Source organism: Heterocephalus glaber, unplaced genomic scaffold (genome assembly GCF_053883595.1).
Source record: "Heterocephalus glaber isolate CG9 unplaced genomic scaffold, H.glaber_assembly_v1.0 deba00000071, whole genome shotgun sequence".
Taxonomy (NCBI): Eukaryota; Metazoa; Chordata; class Mammalia; order Rodentia; family Bathyergidae; genus Heterocephalus; species Heterocephalus glaber.
In genome coordinates, this window is record NW_028258137.1 from 36,994,181 (window position 1) to 37,018,156 (window position 23,976).

At 38.3% G+C, this 23,976-nt stretch overlaps 1 protein-coding gene across 17 annotated transcripts in view; it reads left to right on the forward strand.

Moving 5' to 3' along the window:
* Window positions 1–23,212, forward strand: part of Sec31a (SEC31 homolog A, COPII component) — a 77,243-nt gene extending 54,031 nt beyond the window's left edge. For 5 of the 17 annotated variants that reach the window (XM_004847964.4, XM_087206942.1, XM_087206949.1 and 2 more), the window contains 10 exons: window positions 392–565; window positions 2,976–3,068; window positions 3,743–3,866; window positions 5,503–5,799; window positions 10,780–10,818; window positions 12,389–12,447; window positions 13,952–14,215; window positions 18,122–18,241; window positions 21,165–21,236; window positions 22,636–23,212. In XM_004847964.4, coding sequence (XP_004848021.1) covers window positions 392–565; window positions 2,976–3,068; window positions 3,743–3,866; window positions 5,503–5,799; window positions 10,780–10,818; window positions 12,389–12,447; window positions 13,952–14,215; window positions 18,122–18,241; window positions 21,165–21,236; window positions 22,636–22,815 — 1,422 coding nt within the window. In that variant the 3' untranslated portion in view covers window positions 22,816–23,212. The remainder of the gene's footprint in view (window positions 1–391; window positions 566–2,975; window positions 3,069–3,742; window positions 3,867–5,502; window positions 5,800–10,779; window positions 10,819–12,388; window positions 12,448–13,951; window positions 14,216–18,121; window positions 18,242–21,164; window positions 21,237–22,635) is intronic. The other 12 variants (XM_087206959.1, XM_087206944.1, XM_087206966.1 and 9 more) reach the window with 5 other exon arrangements.
* Window positions 23,213–23,976: the final 764 nt, after the last annotated feature.

A 23,976-nucleotide genomic window follows, 5' to 3' on the forward strand; every position in this document is an offset into this window, starting at 1 on the left:
AGTTAAGTTAGAAGTTGTGGTATATGCAGGGTATGGTGACGCATGTCTGTATGTCTAGCACTTTGAGGCTGAGGCAAGAGGATAGAAATGTGAGGCCAGCCTGGACTACATGGTAAGACCCTGTCTCCAAAAAGAGAAAGAAAACCACTCACAACCAACCACTGAAAGAGAAGTTGCAGTGTGTGTCATGGATCTTTCTTTGGTGCCAGTCTTAAGTACTAGCATCACTAATGTTGAACCCTCAGGTGTCAGAGTTTATTGTATAACACACAGCATATGAACAGAAGGGGGTCTCTTGCATGAGCAGATTACTTTAAGAAAATCAACATGCTATCGTAAAATAGGGTGAATCATAACAGTTTGCTTTGTTTTCTTCCATTGCTTCTTATAGCCAAATATTGTACAGCTTCGTGACCGACTTTTTAGAGCCCAAGGAGAACCTGTACCAGGACAGCAGTCACTAAAAACTCCTTATGAGAGGCAGCAGGTGTCCAAGGACAAACCTGGACCAGTGGCTGGCCACCCACAGATGCCAAGGGCTCCGACTCAACAATATTATACCCATGTGAGTGCATGGTCCAGATGAAGGAGGAACTTTTAAGCATTTGTGTTCAAATTGACAGTATTCCTTTGTTGGGCAGAAGATCTTCTCTTACATGGTAAAACTAGACAGCATTGTTTTAATATACTGTTGGGTTTCTTAAAAGTGGTATTTCTTTTTTTTTTTTTTTGTACCGGGGATCCAACTCGGGTCCTTGCGCTTGCAAGGCAGGCGGCGGAACCACTGAGCTAAATCCCCGGCCCAAAAGTGATATTTCTTATGTACTATCCAAAATCATCTTTTTAATCTGGTCAAACATTATATTTTAGGTATAAATTAGTTTTAAACACTCTAGGGAGATTTGTTATCATCTCTTTCTCAGTCATACCTACCTTACATATGTACATCTGTTTCTGAAATGTCTATAATGTCTATTTAATTTATCTAACAAATTGTAAGTTAATAGAAACAACCCTTTCAGTGATTTAATTTTAAAAATATTTTTAGAAAGTAGTCTTCTTTGATCATTCTTTTCTACATCAATACAGAATTGCTGTCTTTTCTGTGTCTGCACAATAAAGAATATTCAGAACACAGACATTTCTTTGACAAGTTGGATATTAGAAAAAAGTGAATGACTGACAGTTTATGAAACATTATGGGAAATGTAGAAAGGATTAATAATTTTTATTTAATTAAATTAGTGTTTGCTGACATAAAAAGTGGTCTTTATTGTCTTTTACTGTTTCATTAGAAGCTTTTATTTCCAGAACAGGAGATAACCTTCATGCATGTCTTATATAAAAAGTATTTTTCCATAATTAATAAATGGTCTAGATTGATAGCAAAATTAACAGATACTCATATTATTTTTTTTGTTTTTTTCCTGTTTTAAAATAGAACAAATTGGCAGTAGGGTAGATAGCACATTTTCACATTTCATTATGGGAAAAGTAAATGTAAAATCACTGAAAAGTAGCTAGGCATGATGGCATACACCTATAATCCCAGCACGGAAGAGGCTGAGACAAGATCAACACGTTCAAGTCCAGTCTGGAATATGTAGTGAGAACCCTGCCTTTCTCAAAACAAAACTGCAGAAAACTAAAAACAAAACAAAAAAACGTCATTCTCTGTTGTCTGTTGCACTTTGGATTGGAAGTGAAGATAGATTACATTTGACTAATCTGTTAACTATATAGAACACGTGTTTTTAATTCATTTGACAAATATTTATTGAGACCCTGCTGTGAATTCCTGGCATTGTTCTAGCTATTGGGAGTCTGCTGGAGAACAAAGTACACAAAACTGCGTACTCTCATGGAGATAGTACTTGTCTTAGGAAGTCTGTCACTTCATTGGGGCAGATCACACGATGGCTGGGAAAACTGAGGTGGGGATGTCAAGCAGCCCACCCGAGTTTGAAGACACAGAACTTTCATTTCTCAGCATTGCATGTCATATCTTTCTGAGGAAAGATAAAAACGTTGAAAGATATTATTATACTTTAATTTACCATTCCCATGTTGTAAGAAAGGAAAAATAAATTGAATCACAAATCAGTGATTTTCTTGATTAAAGCTTATCGTCTGCTGAATGAATGAAGACAGTGCCTTGTAGTTTTAAAGCAGTGTTTACAGGTGGGTAAAGGCACAAAAGGGAGTCCAGATTAGTAGGAGATCCACTCCCACTGGAGCCAGCACAGCTTTGCTTTTATATACGAAGGTTTACATGACAAAAAAGATTTTGATGGTTTTTTAAAAATTGAAAACCACTGGACCTCCAGGGTAGGCAACATGTTATAGTATAAAAAACACTGGTCTGGGAAGCAGGAGACCTGGAATTAGTTCTAGTTCCACGACCAATGATTTGTACGGACTTTGACAACCCCCTTCATCTCTCTGGACCTTAGTTTTCTCACTGGTAAAGGATAGGAATTAGACTGGGTAATTTTTATTATTCAGCTTTAATGTTCTCTAATTGCATGATTTTTAAGCCTTGTGGGGACTAACATGATTTTCATGGCTCATGAAATCCAGAAAAGAGAGCTTATAGCAATGTTTGCAGATTAGTAGTAGCATGAATGCTATTAATGCTTCAAAAATCACAATTTTACTAGGTTTTTTTCCAGACTATTTTCTTTCTTTTTCTACTTACAGGATCTAATTTTCCCCACTTATTTTTGATGCTTGAATGGCATTGTTCTTGTGCTTTGATTTAGGTTTCATGTTGATTTTTTCCTGCCTCTCCTGTTTTGTTTCTGCTTTTCATTTGGCATCCTTGCTACATTGAAAGGAATCACCTGACTGATATATGTTATCTTGTTGTTTTTACTTTTTGCTTTGCATCTGGCTGTTAATACCTTTGGGTTGTTTTTTTCTTTTAACATTTTCATTTTTATTTTCTGTGATTGGTATTTCTGTGTTCGATCCAGGTTAGAATTGCCCCTACTGCCACTACCTGGAGTAACAAAACTCCTACTGCCCTTCCCAGCCATCCACCTGCAGCCTCTCCCTCTGACACACAGGTATATCCTTCATTATTCCTCTTTGAGCAGGATTCTGCTCACCGAAATATGTAGTTATATATCCCCTCTCCCCCTTCTCAACTTCCCTACCCTTACTTCACATCCATCTGCCTGCTTATTGCATTTTACTGCTTTTAGAATGCAAGAGGCAACTTTTAGAACAATTAATTTATTTCCTCATCCCTTCTCTCCTTTTACAGTTCTCAACTAATTTGAGCTAGAAAAATAATAAGGTTCTAGCAGTCATATAAATTTGATGATTTTACTGAAGACTCCTTTCCTTTCTATTATTTTTTTCTTTTTCTTCCATTCACTTTTTTTAAGCATTGCAGAAATAGAAGAAAACTAAAGTCTCCTTTATGCCATTTATTATATTTTCAGTGTGCTATAGTGGATGGAAATTAATAGAAACATAATCCTGGTGATTTATCATAAACTATTGATACTATTTTACAAATCTGTTAGTATCTTTTGTCATTCATTGCAACTATTACTTTGGGCCTGTCTGATCTTTAAATCACTCAGAATGGGTTGCTCAGAAAGTAGTTTTTACACAGTAAAGTTGTTCTTTTTTTCAATGAACGTAGAATACCATTTCAGAGATTAGAAAGCCATGTATAAATTTATATCTTGATCCCAAATGTAATCCTCTTGTTCACCATAATCTTTTCTAGATAGAAAATCCTCCACCTCTGGGTTTCATAATGCATGGAAATGTCAATCCAAATGCTGCCGCTCAGCTTCCTACATCTCCGGGTCATATGCACAGCCAGGTACCACCTTACCCACAGCCACAACGTAAGTCCTGTGACCTGAAGTCCTTCACAGCAGATCTTGTTTAGTAACTACTCTGAAGCACCAAAGCCATGGTCAAATCAGTTTTTACAAATAAAGTAAGAACCATTCGGTACAGAACTAGGTCCTACCTACAGAGAAACAGGCTTTCCCTGAAAGCCATCCTGATCAGTGTGCTAGGAATGAACTTCCCTGTCACTCTGTTCAGGGCATTGGCTCCTGTCCCTGAGCCATCATTACTAAGAACTGTTAAAGAGGGTCAAGTACCCCATTGATTCTAAAGTAGAATTTTAGAAATTATTTGGAGCTGGGTGTGGTGGCGCACACCTGTGATCCCAGCACTGTGGAGGCTGAGGCAGGGAGATCACTGTGATTTCAGGGTCATCCTGGGCTACATGGTGATTTCAAGGCCAGTCTGACCTACATAGTGAGATTCTGTCTCAAAAAACTTAAAAAACAAATTATTTCATATATATTTCTTTCAGACAAGATAGTACAAACCATTATTGCACAATTGTTTTCAAGGGGTATTTGTTACTGTTTTTTCTGTTTGTTTGTTGTTTATTTATTTATTGTGGACTTTGTCTTTTAAGTAGTTTAAGATTCATAGCAAAAGTGAGCGAAAGTACAGAGTGCCCACATATGTGCAGCCTCCTCGTTATCTACATTCTGTACCATAGTAGTGTATTTGCCGCAGTCAGTTCACCTGCTGTGGTTCCTTATGACCACACCAAACTCCATGGTTACACTTGTGTCACTCTCGGTTTTGTACATTCTACAGGCTTTGACAAATGTACAGTTAATCATCTGTCATTGGCATTTGTTTGTATTTTGTTTTACTTTTAGAAAATAATTGCACTTGGAAAGTAAAAAATTCCCTATGGCTTCAAAATTAAAAACAAAAAATCTCAATAAAATATCAAAGGGGCAAATTATAAGATAAAACAACTATTAAAAAAAAGTAAGAGGCCATTACCTAGTAAGAACTAATCCTAAAAAGTGTTCTACACTAACATTGTTGTTCTTACCTGAGTATAGATTTGGTATAGCATTTCACTCAAGTGCTTTGTCTTCATAGAATTCACTGGAAACTGTACAATTCCCCTAGATACCCTCTGTAGAGGCACATATCTCCCCTTCCTTCATCACACAGAATGTGACTGTGTCAAGATCTCCCTCATCAGGGTTCGGGATCAGGCCAGGGGACTTTTTCTGTAAAAGAGGCCTTTTTGGTTGTGTGCTTCCTGCCTGCTTCCCCCTGGTGGTTGCAGGGTGTCAGTGCAGTCTTTTCCTAGGATAGGAAAAAGGATTGGATGCTTTAAAATTTTTCATAACCAGTAGCAATCTGGGCTGGCAGTTTTCACATATTTGAGCTAATGATTTTAAGTATACTTAGGTCATCTGAGCCACAAAAGGCATAGTGTGTTGTTGTTTTGTGATGCTAGGGGTTGAATCCAATTGCCTTACATATGTCAGGCAAGCTCTCTACCATGGATCCATGCCTTAAGTGTTAATTTTTGGTTTTAACTTATTGTTACGAATGATTACAATCGTTTCCATAGAATGTGCTAACTTATGGTTTTGTTATCTGAATAAACTTGGAACTAACTATAATTTCTGTTTCTTCTCCTTGGTGTAGCTTATCAACCAGTCCAGCAGTATTCCTTCGGAACAGGGGGGCCAACAATGTACCAACCTCAGCAGCCTTCTGCTCCTCCTGCCTCAAGTGCTTACCCTAACACCTCTTACGTCTCTTCTGCTACTTCCTACTCTGGGCAGGCTCCGCTCTACTCAGCACAACACCTGGCCTCTTCTCCTACCTCCAACCCTGCTGCTGCTTTCCCTCCTCCCTCTTCCTCGGGGGCATCCTTCCAGCATGGCGGACCAGGAGCTCCCCCATCATCCTCCGCTTATGCACTGCCTCCTGGAATAACAGGTACACTGCATGCTGCCAGTGAGCTGCCTGCATCCCAGAGAACGGGTCTTCACTTGAGGGGTTTGATGTGGCTGCCTGTTGTTTCATGGGTGGGGAAGGGGGTTTACCCCTGTTTGAACTGGGTAATGTGAGGTGGCAATTGAGTTTTCATAGCAAATTCTTTCTGTGAATGTGATTCTCTCATAATGTACTTCAACTGCCAAATGACAAAAGTTTAGCACTTAGGAGAGTATGTATATAATCTACCATTGAACCTAAAGTGAGTGGTAAGAAATTCTTTGGTAAGTGGTAGCTGAAATCAGATTTAGTTGACAATTTCTTTACTTGAACAAAGTTATGCTATCTGTTCTTAATTGAAAAGTTTTCATTTTATAAATTACTTGTTGCTTAAATTCTTTCATGGAAATTAAACAGTACAGGGTCTCAATGAGGTTGTAGAAATTTTACAGTTACATTTATTTGTAAGGGTAGGGCATGATCTTAATATGTTTGATTAAGAAAAAAGTGAGACAGTATACCTCTCACAGAGAGGTCCTCTGAGACAGTACAAAGCTGTATCCCCAGCCCTTAGTTGCCTAGGCTGGCCTCAAAGTTGCAGTCCTCCTGCATTGGTCTCAGGGTGCTGGGAGTACAGGCATGCACCACCATGGCTGGCTAAAATATTACTACTTTTAAAGTCTGGTGGAGAGTTGGTCCAGAGTTATACATGTGTTTCTTGAAACCATAGTACCAACCTCATATATACTATATTTTTCCTGTACATATGTATCTTGGTAAAACATAATTTATGAATTAGGCACAAAATGAGATTAATGACAAAAGCTAATAATAAAATAGAATGGTTATAACCATGTAATAAAATTGTCAGCATCACTACTTTTGTACTTTGGAGCCATTACTAAGTAAGTCAGAGCTACATGAACAGAAGTATAGCAATCCCACAGCAGCTGATCAGGTACCTGAGAGGACCCTCAAAGGACTGACAGGCAGGTGACATCTCTAGCATGGACGTGTTGGACAGCGGTATGTTCAGGTCTCCCATTCTAAGTACAAGACAGAGCAGGATGGCACAAGATCTTTTCACTCTACTTAGAATGGTACACAATTTGAAATGTTTGCATTATTTCACAATGTCCACATAATATTTTTGACCATGGGTAACTGAAACCACAGAAAGTTAAACTACAGTTAAAGGAGCACTACTGTATGTTCATCCTGCATTACTGTACATATAAAATTTCAGTAATACATACAGGTGTTTGACATTTTTTGAGAAAGGAGCGCCTGTTCATTTGTAGAGCTCTTTGTAAGTGCCTGCTTGTTTGTAAATACCTTTTTAAAGCTGGATGAGTGAAGACAGTATCCACTTGGTAGGTAATGAGAGTTCTTGAGGGGAAAGTGGCAGCGTGGGTTCATGGAAATCCCCACCAGAGTTAATGCCAAGTGTGTTGGTGCAGCAGCTCTGGGAAGTTGAGGCAGGAGGATTGCAAGGTTGAGCCCAGTTGGGCAACTTTCGAGAGATGCTGTTTCACAATAAATAAAGGTCAGGAGATGTAGCTCAGTAAGAAGGCTAAGATTCAATCCCCAGTACCAGGGATAAAAAAAAAAGTGCAAGAAAGTAGGGAAAAGCAGTGACATTTATGAGTGAATTAATCTTGGACATGATCCAGCACTCACTGCATATTTTCTTATTGAGGTCTCACAACCCTGAAAATGGATATAATTAAGCTTGTTTGTTTTTAGTTGCAGATGAGGAAACTGAGTAATGGCACACTGATAGTCTCCACGTTGGGCCACAAACCTGGGTCTGAGTCTTCAAACCTGTGTTCGTTCTACACCAGAGATTCTAGTCTGATACAAGTGATAGAAAACTTTTAGTGTTAGAATTACAAAAATTATGTAGCAGTGCTGGCCTACTGTTATAAGCATTTGTTACTTTACAGTGTAAATATTTGCCTGAGTGTTCTTTCCTCTTGGACACAAGATGAGTCTTGGCTTTTACAATAGAGTAGGGGAATGTTCTAACCTGGCTGAGAAACAGTGGCTAACAGCAGCACAGAAACATTTTCTGTTATTCAGCATGTACTGTGTATGCCTAGCTGCTTTGTTACTTCTTGCACATTAACAGTCTATGTTTTAACAGTTAAGCTTTGCCATACTTTATTTTTCCATTTACTAAAAAAAATTTCAAGTTATAGAAGTCATTGTAACTGAAATTTCTCTTATTCTAATGTGTCTTAGATCATGGTCTTGTTCAGGATTTAGGAATTCCATTTGACCAGTGGATAATTCCTAACAGAAACTATAGATTTTTAAGCTCTTTCAATGAATCACAGAATGATGTGCTCAGGGCTCAAAGAAATGAATGTTGGAATCAGCAAAACATTCATTCAGTAAATTCTTAATGAGCACCTGTTCAGTCTTCAGTAACTTTCTGTCCTCACCAGCCTCTGAGAACCACTTCTCTACTTCCTATCTCTTGGTGGGACATTCTAGGTACCTGATATAAGTGGAATCATGCAAATTGATTTTAAAAAATTGAACAAAGTTTATCTGGGTCAAAATATGATGTGAAATATAATACATGGTTTAAGGGTAGAAAGGATTAGGTTAGCTGGATATATCTATCAGAGAGGGACATGAATATTGTTAAGTCTATTCCCTTTGGTTCTGTGGCCCCAGCAGCCCAGCTGACTCTGTTCCTGTTGAGAGTTCTTGATTCTGATTTGATTAATTTGTACTTCTAACCTTAAATTTGGCTTCGTTATGACTTTATTGTCATGTTACCAAGCAGGCATATCAAAGTTGCCTTACAGATTTCTTTGTGCCGCTCCTAGTTTATGGAGTCAGGACACCCTGCCAGGCTTCCATATCCAGGGTTTAACGCTCTGCCCCGACTGGTCAGAGACATAACACTTGTCATCTTTACCACCTTCTGGTCATGGGGCAGGAGAGAGGGAGTGTTGTTGAGACTAAAAGGACCAGCGTCAAACTATTTATAGTGCTTCTGGGCTTGTAATTCATTGGCCCCTCCGCTTCAAAGCTGAAGTTGGGCTAGAGAGTGCATCAGTGGTGGGAATCAGGCCAGTCCTGCTATAAGACACACATATAACTTCCCAAGCATTTATTGACTGTAGGGTTATGAAGCTACTGTCTAGTATGGAGAGTGAGTTGTAAGGTCACAAGGTCGTCATTTAAATTTAAAATAGAGGATTTCTTATGGACAGTTATCATTGATTACTGTTTTCTTCCGTTAACCAGGATGAAGAAGTTGGCTTCTGTTTAAGAGTCATATTATATGAAAAATGCCTTAATCACTTAATCCTTCCTAGACTCTCATTCCACATGGCAAGAGTTTAGGCTGTTGGAATCCCTCTCTTACCTTACAGAATATTTTGGTTTTGCTTTTGTTTCAGAAGTACTAGGGATTAAACCTAGGGCCTTTACACTGAGCTACATCCTCAGCCTTTTTTTATTTTTTATTTTAAGGTAGGGTCTCACTAAGTCACCCAGACTGGGCTCAAACTTGTGATCCTCCTGCCTCAGCCTCCCAGAGTGCTGGGATTAGAGGTGTACACAACCACTATCAGCTTCAGTTTCTTGAGCTCAAACTGAATTGAATTTACTATTTTAATTAGTGTATTCTTTTGGTTTCTCCCTCGCCACATGAAGATGGTTGAATTGTAAGTTCTGGTTGTTTTTGATTTGAGATTGGGCCTGACCTGAACCCTTGTGTTCAGTTGGGGTTGCTGTGTTCCAGCCTGTTTACCTCTTCTCCACTGGTTGAAATACCAGTTGTAGCAAAAGAAGTAGTGATCTGGGAGGCTTGTGCTAAGTGGTCTTCAAATCCATGTGTCCCTCACAGGATCATATAGATGGTTACGGATTCTCTGGGCCTGTTACTTACATTCACATTCATTGTGTGACCCACCCCAGAAATTACATTTGCTTCAGAATGCTGACCACTGGCACCTTCCAAACCTGCACCAAAGAGGAGCACACATGTCAGCATGTAGGTGTTTATCAGATGCAGTGCTGGAGTCTGCAGACTTTCTCTGTTTCTCTTTAAATGCCTACTGCTGTGATATCAACAGCATACGTGTCCCGGGGGGAGGTGGCTAGAGAGACTGGACCTCAGGCCCTGCCATTTACCTAATGAATTAGAATCCATATTTAAGTAGCTGGGATTCTTCTCAGCTGATGTGGATCATAGCTTAGAATAACCATTGGTTTATGTGGTATAATCTGTTGGGAATTGCTGTCCTCAGTGGTGCTGCTGAACTTCATTTGTCAAGTATCAAAACAGCCTGGCATGGTGGTGCACACCTGTAATCCCAGCTACCCTCAAGAGGCTGAGGCAGGAGGATCACAAGTACAAGGCCAGCCTGGACAATTTAGCAAGCTCCTGCTTCAAAACAAAAATTTTTAAGTCTGAAGATATAGCTTAGTGGCAGAGCACTTGCCTCACATAGGTAAAGCCCTAGGTTTGATCTCCATTACCAAAAAAAGGGGCAAATGATTGAGGAAATAACTTATTTTAAATAAAGGGTTAGAATTTATTCTTAAAATGGAGATAGCACAGTAAAAGAAAAAGGTGATAATATTTAAGAGTTAATTTAATCTGACAAAAATGAATTCACTTTGGCCAAAAACTTACTTTCTTAATTGGATGAAGACATTTTATATGACTTGTTTTAAGAAGTGAATTTTGGAGCTGGGCTCTATGGCGTACACCTGCAATCCCAGCATTCAGGAGGCTGAGGCAGGAAGATTGCAAGTTCGAGGCCAGGCTGGGCTATGGAGTAAGACCTTGTCTTTAAAAAAAAACAAAAAAAGTTTTCTGTCTTTTTGAGGTTACTTTGCTTTTGGTGGAGGGTTGATGAAGGGAGGAGAAACAATTATAACAAGTAGAGTTAAAATTGTCTTCAGTAATACTATTGAAGTGACTTCTACATTTTGTCTACTACATTTTGTCTACAGAAAATCTGTCTGTCCAAGACCAGACACCTATGTTGGAAGGTGAATTGGTTGTAAAATATACCTTTGAAAATCTTTGAATCACTGAATACAGTTGATGAATGGACATTAATAGTAATGCATGTGAGCTGCAAAGATGATGATGTCCTAAATCTGATCTGTGTCTTTTATCATTTGGCATCTTAATTGAATCAAATTTTACAGTTGATTGGATTTACGTGACAAATAGCTTTAAATCATAAAAGCTGTTTACTTTATATAGACATAAAGATAATTATACCAAGATTGTCTTAGACAGTTAAGATTGGTGGTGATGGGAGAGATTCCAATGATTAACTTGTATGTGACCAGCAGTTTAAGAATTTTTAAGCAGGCAACAGCATGTGATTTAGTATTGTGTGTTTAACTCTAGCGTTTTGAGCCTTATTTGGCATTCTATCTCCTAGTAAACATGTAAGAAATTAATTCTCTTTTCAAAATCAAAGCAAATAAGTACATGGTTAGATCTGTAGTTTTAAAAGTTTCTTTGACATTGTTCATGTACCACAGTATCTGGTTGCTCAGCTATTTGTTGTGACTTAATATCATACATATCAGTTAAACAAGTAAAAGTGAAAATATTGAAAGAAAATTTATTGGAAGTGGAGTAAGTCTTTTTATCTGTGTATTCACACATAAACTGAGGGGTTTTTTTTAGCAACTATCTGGTTCCTTATAGAAAATATTGAAACTCACACTTAAAGACATGTAAAATTACTATATTGTGGTTTTTAAAGTATCCTATTTCCAGAATGTTTGATTTCTTTTTTCTTTGAAGGTATTGGTATTAAAACAATGAGTTCTGCTACTAGTGTCCATTTTTCACTTTGAGATGATAGAGCGCTCTCTGTGTGTTTGGGAGGAACAATACTATATAATGCCTGAAAAGATATTTGAATGCTTTTTTTCTACTTTAGAAGTAGTTCCTAAGGCAAAGATGATAAAAATTACCAGTGTCATATAGATATAGTTGGGCTGGATTTTTGTTTTGTTTTGTTTTTGGTACTGGGGAATCGAACTCAGGACCTTGTGCTTGTGAGGCAGACAGCTGCACCACTGAGCTAAATCCCCAGCCCAGGACTGTTTTGTTTTTTTAATTGTATTTCTACTATGTTTAGAGTATTTGTAGATGATTCGTTTGAGTTGAATTGCTCTTTTGGCAAGGAAGAAATTGCTACCTTTATTCTTTTTTGGATGTTGGATACATCAGAAGACTTTTTTTAGAAGACTGGTGATTTACTTTTTCTTCATTCAGAAAAAAATAATACATATATTTATAAGCTGTGCACTAGTATAGCTATAAAGACTTCATTGTGCTTAAGTGTAGAACAGCTTTTCCCTTTAAATTCAGGTAATATCTAGGTACCTTGCCTACTAAGCCCAGGCTTTGTGACTATTAAAGGTATGAGTTTGAGAATCCAAGGTTATGCAGTGAACCCCACAACTCAGTTGGTAAAACCTATGTGACAGTTATTCAGTTAAGGCAGTTATGGCAGAATTCGAAGTGTTAGATGACTTTCATTTTCTTCCTTTAAATATTCTAAAGGAAAACGTCCTGTGTTACCTATTTCAGGTTCTCAGAATGGTTGGAATGACCCCCCTGCTTTGAACAGAGTGCCCAAGAAGAAGAAGGTACCAGAGCAAGATGCCGACCCATGGCCTCCAGATCTTTTGGGGTCACATAGTCACCCAAGCAGACCACATTTCACTGATTCTTTCAGAGGCAAAGCTTACTGATTGATGTGTTCAGAATGTATTTCTTCATGTGTCTTCTAATCCATGCGAGAAAGAAAGTAGAAAATAGTAGCTGTAAAACTTTGCTCTGTAAATTAAAGCCCTTTTAGAAGACAAGATGTAAATTCTTAGCAGGCCTCTTTCAAAAAGTAGGAAATGAAATTTCAGGCTTTACAAATTTTTTTAAAGGCATTACTTTGGTCTTTGGGTTCCAGCAATAATTATGACTTTATATTTTGGAATTTTTGTGTATCACATAAAATAATGAATGAAGAAATAGCCTTATAGTTGAGCGTTGTTTTGTACATCAGTAATTGTTAAAAGCTATTTGTGTACAAAATAAGATTTTCCTTTCATTCTTTCTTTGCAAACCATTTCTGCTTTTTATTCCTAGTGATTCTTTTGCCCTAAATGTAGTAATGAGAAGCCATAACATACAGTTGGGAGACATTAAATGAGCAGTGAAACCCAAAATACAGCTTAGTGTAATAATCAGAAACTTAATCTCCACTTTTAGTGTCAGAATTGTCAGGTAGTATCTACCTAGTGACCTAGGAAAGGGGTATTAAATTACATTATGATGAGCTGGGCTTGGTGGCACACACCTGTAATCCCAGCATTCTGGGAGCCTGAAGCAGGAGCACAAGTTTGAGCCAAGCCTGGGCAACTAAGCAAGACCCTGTCTCACAATAAAAAATAAAGGACTGGGATGTAGCTCAGTGTGCAGGCCTTGGGTTCAATTCCCAGTCCCATCCAAAAAGGCCAAAAAACCCCACTCATTATAACATTAGACATCAGTACATCTTGACTTCCATATTGCTAGATATAGTTCTCCAGACTTGCCCTCCTCTTTCAGAAATACTATGGTTTCCTGGCAAGCACAAGGTCCTGAGTTTAATTCCTGGTACCAAAAAAATAGAAAGGGTATGGTATGGTATGGTTTTAGGAGTAACAAGGGTAGAAGAGGTCCAGGTTTGAGTTCCTTCTACTTCTTTTTTTGTTTTTTTTGGTACTGGGGATCGAACTCAGGACCTTACACTTGCAAGACAGGCATGGTGCCACTGACCTAAATTCCCAGCCCAGTTCCTTATACTTCTTAGCCAATTTAGCTTTACTTTTATGTTTCACTCTAGAATTCTACATAAAATTTCATTGGCGAAAAAGAATTCTAACTACTATTAAATTTTTTTTAAAATCATAGAATATTCTAACTCCATTTTTTTTTTTTTTTTTTTTTTTTTTTGAGACTGGGTCTTGCTATGTAATTCAGGCTGGCCTTGAACTCCTGGTCATCTTCCTGCCTCAGCCTCCCAAGTGCTGGGATTATAGGTGTGCACCACCATGCCTGGCCATATCCTTTTTCTTTTTATTCTCAGTGTCTTTTCTTTTCATGTTTTGAAAGATGCCTGAAAACTTCATGCCTCCTATTCCCATCACGTCGCCAATCATGAACCCTCTGGGTGACCCCCAGTCACAGATGCTACAGCAGCAACCTCCAGCTTCAGGGCCACTGTCAAACCAAGCTTCCTACCCACAGCCGCACCCCCTGGGTGGCCAGCCATTCCACAGCCTGCAGCAGCCTCTCGGCCAGACCAGTGTGCCTGCATCTTTCCCAAAGCCCAACATTGAGGGTGCCCCAGGGGCTCCGATTGGAAATACCATCCAGGTAACATGGAATGGGAAGATGGTACATTTGCTTTAATGTGTTAACTTTTATTTATGATTATACCATTATTAGTGAATATCTAAATTTGGTTTCAATGTAGACAACCCAAATAAAAAGTGGTAACCCTCTTTTTACAGATTGCTCATATAGGTATATTATTTTGCAATTACATGACCACATACAAACTCTGGAAGAGAGTTACATGTTTGAGAGTGACTGTTTACTATAACTTGGCAAATGCAGTATTTTACTTGATTTAGTTCAAGCCACAATTTTAAGATTGGTTGAATCATCTCTGAACCTGAGGTTGCTAAGCAAATGCTGTTTTCAAAGGTTTTTCTCTTTATTCAATAAAGATGTAATCAGTTATATTTGATATATGTGTAAAAACTAATAACATAGCCTTATCTTTGGATGGAGATACACATTTTTACTTGCATTTCACACAAACAGCTAGTTGGCAAAGTCTTAGGTGTTGAAGAATTAACATTTTCAAATAATTGGCTTACACCTACAAAGATATTTTTCCAGGTATGGTGGCACATGCCTGTAATCCTAGCTACTTGGAAAGCTAAGACAGGAGGATCACAAGTTTAAAGCCAACCAAGGCAGTTTAGAGAGACCCTGTCTCAAAATAAACAGAAAACATCTGAGTTTACATATAGCTGAGTGGTAGAGTGCTATACGTACAAGGCCCTGGGTTCAATCCCCTATACCAAAAAAATATATTTTATCTGTTCATAAAAAGTAAAGTGCATGGATCAAAGTTCAACATCAAGAATATGAAATAAATTCTCCCAGGAGCTATGATGCGTGCCTCTACTCCCAGCTGCTCAGGAGACTGATGCAGGAGTGTTGGAAGCATTGGAAGGAGCATGGATAATTTAGTGAGACCTTGTCTCAAAAGTTTAAAAAAGGCTTGGATATAGCTCAGTGGTAGAGCACTTACCAAGCAAGCATGAGGCACTGGGTTCAGTCCCCAGCACCACCCCCCCCCCCCCAAAAGAGCGAGAATATGAAATTTCTGCACAAGTAAAACAACTAACTTTATACTTGTTTTGTTTAGCTTTCTGAGACTGGGTCTCACTATGTAGTTCAGGCTGGTCTTGAACTCACTATGTGGCCCAAGCTGGCCTCAAACTTGAGGCGATCCTCTTACCTCAGCCTCCCAAGTGTTGGGATCAGAGGCATGCACTGCCACACCCAGTTCTTGTTTTTTTGTTGTTTTGTTTTGGTACAGGGGATCAAACTCAGGACCTTGTGCTTGGGAGGCAGGCACCAGTGCCACTGAGCTAAATCCCCAGCTCACACCCAGTTCTTTGACTTGTTTTATGTTCAGTTTATAAAGATTATATATATCTATCACAAGAGTATGATTTACAGTTAAAAGATCATTGTTGGGGCTGAGACTCTCTCCCACACCCAGTCTTCTTTACCTCTTTCCTTTCTCGGTGAATGACCCCCATCGTCATTTTTGTGGAATTCAGAAAAGACTGAGGAATAATCTTTATACTCTTTTCCCTTTAACTGGTAAAGGGGTGTCCAACCTACAGGCTGCTTGCCTTCTTTTTTTTAATGTTGTAATACACATATTAAAAAATAAAGGAAATTTTGTTACTTATGTATATTAACTGTATTATATACTTTATATGTGACCCAAGACAATTTCTCTTAACTCAGTATGATCTTGGCAAGCCAAAAAGTTGATACCCATATAAAAAAAATCCTCCAAACCTTGTTGATATTAAAAGTATTTCTTGAATCCCTTCTCAACATTTCTGTTCTGATCCATGCTATTTTTCTTCAATTTCACTAATGCAGGAGCCTCCTGATTAGTCTGCCATCATCTGCCTTGATCGATCTCTAATTTGGCCTTATCTCTTCTTTGCTTAGAATATCACTGCTTTCCATTGTTCTTGGGATAAAGACCAAACTATTTATGAATGCCTCAGCTCATACTTCTTGTTCTGTCTCTGCTCTAACTACACTGGGCTCCTTTTAGTCCCCTTATTTCATGAGCCTTCTATATGAAATGATTTTCCTTTCCCACTTAATTGTTTAGTGCTTTTCAATTTATTTATTTATTTATTTATTTATTTATTTATTTATTTATTCTTAATTTTGAGACAGGATCTTGCTAAGTTATTCAAGCTGGCCTCAGGCTTTCAATCCTCCCAGCCTCAGCCTTCTGTGTGCTGGGATCTAGCCAGCTATTTTTGAATAAATAAAAGAATAATCTAGTAATTAAAAATTTAGAAAACTTTAATGTTTCTCTTTGTTCTTCCATGTATATATTCAGCAACATTTTTTCTATTCTGAAACTTTGGCTTAATGTTTTTTTTTAATAACTTTATTATCAAAAACACATACAAAAATTAAAACCATTCAAAGAAGAACAATGCAAGGGAGAAAAAATTACAGTAATATTCAAATACAGTAGAACTCAACCAAAACAAAACTGAAAAGCACTTAAACATTTTTCCATATAACTTAAAAAAACATCTCAAGCTCCAACAAGACACCAGAGGATGTGATTTGTTTCAGAAAGATCTCCAAAACCAACATTGAGCAAATAGTGGTCTGAAAAAAACTCCAGTTACTTAGCAGACTCCACATAAGCCAAGCTTCTCCCTAACTTAAATTTTGATGCAGTCATATGACACGTGATGGAAACACAATCCAAGAAATATGTTATTAGGCCATTTCATCCGTGTGTATCCTTATTTACACTTTCAGTTTCTCACACTAGAGAAACTATTCGGTATTTACACGTGTGTCCTATTTATTTCACTTAAGAGGATGGCCTCAATATGCATCCATTTAGCTATAAATGTCTCTAGTTTCTTGTTCTTTATGGCTGAGCAGTACTCCATTTTATAAAAAAATCACATCTTTATGCAGCTTCCAGTTAATGGGCAGTTGGGCTGTTGCCAAGCTTTAGCTATTACTAACTGTGCCACTATAAACATGGGTGCACATATATCGCTGTGGTATGATTCTTTTAATTCTTTTGGGAAGATACCCAGCAGGGGGATAGCTGAGTCGAATGGGACCTCTAGTTCTAGTTCTCTGAGGTATCTCCATACTGATTTCCACAGTGGTTGCACTAGTCTACATTCCCACCAACAATGGAGAAGGGTTCCTTTCTTTCCACACCCCCACCAGCATTTGTTATTGGATGATTTCTTAATAGCAGCCATTCTTTCTGGGGTGAGGTGGAATCTCAGTGTTGTTTTCATCTGCATCTCGCGAATAATGAGTGATGTTGAACATTTTTTCATATATTTGTTTGCTGCTTTTACTTCTTTGAGAAATGTCTGTTCATTTCAGATGCCCATTTTTGAATTGGGTCTTTCAATTTGGGGGGTCTGATTTTTTTCAGTTCTTTATAGATTCTAGATAGTAGTCCTTTGTCTGTGGTACAGTTGCTGAAATTTTTTTCCCACATTGTAGGTTGTCTCTTAGCCCTGTTGGTGATTTCTCTTGCAGTGCAGAAGCTTTTTAATAAGATAAGATCCCAGTTATTGATTCTTTGTGCAAGCATCAAGCAGCATCAAGCAGCCACTCTAACCAGCCTACTGTGCTTTCCAAGGCCTTGCTTCTGTTTCCTCCTGGCTTACTTCCCATCAGTTCCATTCAGTAATGGCCGCTATACATCCCCTAGTAGATCAGTTACTTCTTGTCCAGTCTTATTTAGGAAAATCCAGCCTTCAGGAGAAGGGCTTTACCTTCTCCTGATCATCTGATTTTCTTCAGCTTTACTTTCCCCAGGCAATTTTACATGTTAAATTCTCATGTGATTTTGAATAGGTCTGTCCACAAAGTTGCTGGTTTCTCTTCATTGTATAGATTCAGAACTTTGTGTATAAGATACCTTCTGATCATTTCTGATATTGTTTCTCTCAGCATGTACAGTCTTTGCCAACAGAAAAAATTACCAAGAAACCTATTCCAGATGAGCACCTCATTCTGAAGACCACATTTGAGGATCTTATCCAGCGCTGCCTTTCTTCAGCCACAGATCCTGTACGTATTTTTTCTCATATTTTGCTTAATCAAAATAATTCTTCCTGGAGCTCTTCTATAATATTGCTTGAAGTCCTACAAGATATGGTTGTTAAAAAACATTGTACAAAACTAACAAAGCTAGCAACACGTATAGAAATATAGTTGTTTCTTATATATAAACATACTTAATCCTAATAGTAACTCCAGAATAGGTAGATTTGTCCTTTTTATTTTACACATGAGTAATTTAAGGCAAAAAAACAGTTAAGTCTTCTCACCTGAGGTCAGAGTCTACATTTCAGCCCGGACAGTCTGGCTCCAGATTGCTACAGGCCTTCTGTTTGGCACATGAATAAAATATAACAGTAGTCTGCAGAAAAGTCTAGTTTGGGGATTCTTTCTAGATTTACAGTTGAAGCTTTTGAAACTAGATAGATCATCTTTAACTTTGCAAAGATCTTAAAGTTAGTTTAATATTATAGATACTGAAGTCTTATTCATAGTTAAAGCAACTGATTTGTGTTTACTCAGGATGCCAGTATATTGGCAGTGACAAAAAGTCCACAAAGGCAATCTTGTTTTAAATGAAACTTCATTTTCTGCCAACAAATACTGAACGTGTGTGTGTGTGTGTGTGTGTGTGTATATATATATATATATTTTTTTTTTTGTACTGGGGATCAAGCTCAGGACCTTGCGCTTGCAAGGCAGGCGGCGAAACCACTGAGCTAAATCCCCAGCCCCTGAATATATTTATTTTAAGTCATTGGCCACTTGTGTACTTGGAAAAGACAGCTTCTGGAATTTATTATTTTGTCTGCCACTGAATATTTTTTTTTCATTAAGTTTATTGGTACATTTTAGATTTACAATATGATGACATTCATCATTGGGAATTTGTACCTTTACATGATGTATCTTGGTTATTTTTTCCCCCTTCCCCTGCCCTCCCTTCAACCCCTCCATCCCTCCCTATTTACAAAGACTTTGTTTATATTTTTTCTTTCCTCATATGTTTTGCTTTCCTTTCCCCTACTCCTCCCACTTCCTCCTCCCCTTTAGACCTTTTCTTCCTGTTTCACATTACCTGTTATACATTTTGATTCTTATTTACACTTTCAGTTTCTCACACCAGAGAAACTATGCCATTGAGTATTAATATGTATAGCCTTCTGCTGGCATTGGGAAAAGCAGTTCTTTTTACTGAAAGTGTCAAGAAAGCAAGGGGTTGATAGAAACTTTAGCGCCGGCCTTCTGGGATAGATAAGGCTGGAAACGGGAGAGCAGATGAATTGATAAGCAGATATGCCCTGTCCCCTAAGTGAATTGGTTATAGTCATTTGAAAATGGAGGCATCCTAATAATGTGCCAAAACTCTAATCCTCCCTCAGGCACAAGGTACTATAGGGAGGTTCAGAGGCCCAGTACGATCAATTTTAGTTGCATTTCACCTCCTCTGGGTCATCATCTCGTCTCCCTTTGGGTTGGGTACCCAGGAGCCCAGGGCAGACTGGAACTATAGAAAACAAGCAGTTCCTGTAATAGTTGGGGGAGAAATTCTACTATCCTGCCCCACTGTTCCGTTACCTTGGGGTAAGGCTTCCATTTGGAGCTGTGCTGTAGGGATTCCCTTCTGCAAAAGTCCATGTTAATCAGTAGTTGGAATAATTTTCATACCATAATGTTACTCTTATTTTCATTTTAGTTGTGTCCAAACAACACAAAGTGATTTTGCAGCACAACCTAGCATGTGATATTATGCTTGGTAGCCTCTCCTCTGTCTACTCCAGACCCACTGGCATTCATTCCTCAGATTCTCCCACAGCATGTCAGCATCAGGGACTCTGTATTTCTCCTTCTGCCCAGAAGCCTTCCCACATGTCTGCCTTTGCTCACTCCCACACGTGGAGACTGCTGCTCAAATGTCCATTAGCCATCAGGCCTTCCTTCTCTCAACCCTGTTGGCCCCTAGCCTCGTTAATGTGTCTTCATGGCACTTACACCATCTGACACACAATGTACTGTCTGTTTTGTGTCTTTTCCCACCCAATAGAATATGTGCTCCATGATACATAAGACTCCCCAGCACAGCATGTCATCAGGATTCAATAAATATTAAAAAACAGCATTACTGCCAGGGATTTAGCTTAAAAAAAAAAATACCATCTTAAAAAACAGCATTCCTATTTTGTAATGAAGATCATTAAGTTAATCACATTGTACTTTGTAAAATGATATTTTTAGTCATAAAATAGTTTCTCTTGCTATATTTATAGTAGTGGGATAGGAAAGAAAAAAAATTCCTTTACTACAGTAATTTTAAGTTACCAAAATATAGTTGCCTTTTCCTTGCTTGGTGCTATAAAAGCACAAAAAGAGGCAGGATCGAGCATACCAAGTGTGACCAAGTGTACAAATAGTATTTTTGAACAGTTAAACAAGGTTCCCCAGTTCCCCCCCATTGGCCTCCTCTAACCCATAATCCTCTATAACTGGTCTTTCCTGTGGGACCTTGACTCACGACTGCCTCCAGAGGCCTGTGACTGTACTGCAGTTTCACACACACCTCGTAGTTTGCAGGCCACAAGAAGTCCAGTCAGTACCCTGTTCTGCACACTGGAAGGAAGTTACATCCTCTCCGCACCCTACCACCCTGCCCTTGATAGATTACTGATGCCCATTCTAAGCATTTCTTGGTCCTAGTTGTCTCCATTTCTTCTGTTTTATTTTTTATTTTTACTTTTTTTTTGGTACTGGGGATCGAACTCAGGACCTTGCATTTTTGAGGCAGGCCCAGTGCCACTGAGCAAGATCCCTGGCCTTCCATTTCTTTGATAAAAAGAAGCTGTTCAGTGTCTTGAATATAAGGTTTAGTGAAGTGAGATAGGACAAGTTCTGTGAATAAAATGTTCCAATATAACATCTGTTTTTCCTCCTGCAGCAAACCAAGAGGAAGCTAGATGATGCCAGCAAACGCTTGGAGTTTCTATATGATAAACTTAGAGAACAGACAGTAAGTCCGGGGGGAAGAGAAGGATTTATGACAACCAGTTATTCCTAGTTGCTAGTAAAATAAGCATCTCATTAGCACTCTTATTCAGTCATTTTGGTGGCAAAATTGTTACTGTTACAGAATGGGCCTTCCTCTGACTGCTCATCTGAATCCCGAATTTTGTTCATTGAGGTTGAGAGAATAGTCACAAGAGAGATTTTAACCCTTTTCATAACAAAGACTAGAAAACAAACTCTCTTGTATTGGCCCTAAGGTAACTGACCTTTTGTTGTCCAATTTAAGGCCCGTGTATTGAGAAGTCAGAATCTAGTCAGGTACTTTGTTTTCTAGGGAAGAAATCTACAATCTTTCTCATATTGTAAGACTCCTGATCCTTTTCCATTAAAGTAGCCATTACACAAAGGCAAAGCCAGAGGAGCAGGGTGATACGCTGTACGAAGAGAGCACACAACTAGGAGTTGGGCACTAGTTGTTCCCTTGTCCCACCCCTCCATTTCTTTCTAGAATTGTTTTGTTTTATTAATGAAACTGACGATGGGTTTCAAAGAACTAGCACTTTTATATTTTTGTACGTCATCATTCTTCCAGCCCATTCTCCATATCCAGTCTCATCAGATAAAAATATCTCATTTCTCTCATGAGACCCAAGTGAGAGAAAGTTGATGTAACAATTGAGGGGATCAATGGACTGATCCAGAGTAGTTTCTATCTAAAGTATGGACTTGTATGCCAAGTGATGACATGGAAGGAAATGCAAGCTTTATGTTTGTAAGACATGACAAACCTTGGCATGGTGGCATGCACCTGTGGTCCCAGTAACTTGAGAGGCTGAGCTGGGAGGATCGCTTGAGCCCAGGAGTCTTAGACCAGCCTGGCAATGTTGTGGGATCCTTTTCAAAAGTACCTGATCAAGATTGTTGCCCTACTAATAGAAATAGACCAAAAATTCAGGACTCTGTTGTAGATAAGATTTTAAACAAATTGGGTCCTTACTTTAAGATATCATGATTTAAAATTTTTTAATCTCCTTCATACAGTTAGGAAAAATTTTTAAAGGAATGACCCTCTGTCTGAAATAATTGAAAAAGTACTTAAATGGAGAGAAATGTTAGCATTTCAGCTTGGGGGAGGAAATCTGGCTGCTTTTCTATGAGAAAATGCCTGATTTATAGACGTGCATAATTCATAAATAACTTCTTTATATAAATCATTTTGTCATTGTTCTACTTTGTAACTTAACTGTTGCTTGGTCCAAGAACTTATTTCTACAAACTCAATGGTTCATACATTTTTTAAATGTTTATTTCAAGGTATATTTAAATATCGGGGTTTAATGTTTATAGAAAGTCTCATGAGACGTTCTCCCTTAATTTTTCTCTTGGTTGCACCTTTATTTCAGCTTTCACCAACAATCATCAGTGGTTTACACAACATTGCAAGAAGCATTGAAGCGCGAAACTACTCAGAAGGTTTGACCATCCATACCCACATAGTTAGCACCAGCAACTTCAGTGAGACCTCTGCTTTCATGCCCGTTCTCAAAGTTGTTCTCACTCAGGCCAATAAGCTGGGTGTCTAAAAGGACAGCTGTACTCCCAGCTGATGTTGCCGCTTTTCCAAAGAAGTATGATGATTAAAGAGAGAATTGTAATACATGGACCAATCCTTGTCAGCATGTTTCCATAGCAGCCAGTGAGAGCTTTTACATTCTTTCTGCAGATAACCACCTTAGAACTGCTCCAAACACTATTTGTTTTGTTTTAATTTTTTCTTGCCCATTATGATTTTCCTGTTCTGCAAATAGCATATTTCTGGATTACACATAGAATGGTTCATGATAGTCTGACAAATGTGGTTTTTGAAACCTCAGTGTATTTTTAATTGCATCTGGTTATGCATAAAGCAGAGCTAAAACTAAATTTCTTTTATGTTCTCCCTACTTTATCCATGTCAATCAGATTAAATGTGTAATCTTATCTTATGTGTAGACAGTCTTTCTCCCCCCGCCCCAGTGGTGACTGAGCTGGGACTGTAGCTCAGTGGTAGAGTGCTTGCCTGGTGTGCATAGGCCCTGTGTTCAATCCCCACCACCACAGGGCAGAAAATGACTGCTCATAGTTTAATCTTTGTTTCTTGTGTCTGATACTTTACCTTGGAACTGAACAAATAACTACATCTAGAAGTTGCTGCATAGGTTTCAGCTGCTAGCTTTAAATATCTGTAGGAAAAGACTCAGTATTTTCATCTATAGGATATACTGAGCTTTTCTCTTGTTAATAAGTGTTTGTAATATCTATTTGAGCTCAAGATTGAATTTCCTCCATTTTATGGTCAAAACTGCTCACACATTTTCTATAAATTACCTGTAGTTAATCTCAGCTACTTGGGAGACTGTAGCAGGATGATTGGAAATTCAAGGGTAGATTAGGCAATTTAGAGAGACCCTGTCTCAAAAAATAAAAAGATCTGGGAGTGTAGCTCAGTGGTAGTGTTTGCTTAGCCCAAATTCATTCCCTAGTACCACACACAAACACAATTAGTAAAATTACCTGTGGTTGTGAGGTTTAAGTTCAGAAAGAAAACTATTTCAGTTTGCCTCTTGAACCAAAGTTGCACATTTTCAGCCAGTTTTTCTGTGATTTTATTACAGTTTGTCATTAGAGCAGTGTTGTAAGGAGAAAATAATAGTCCTTGTAGAATCTAGAGGAGAATAAGGTACTAATCAATTCTCATAGCTGAT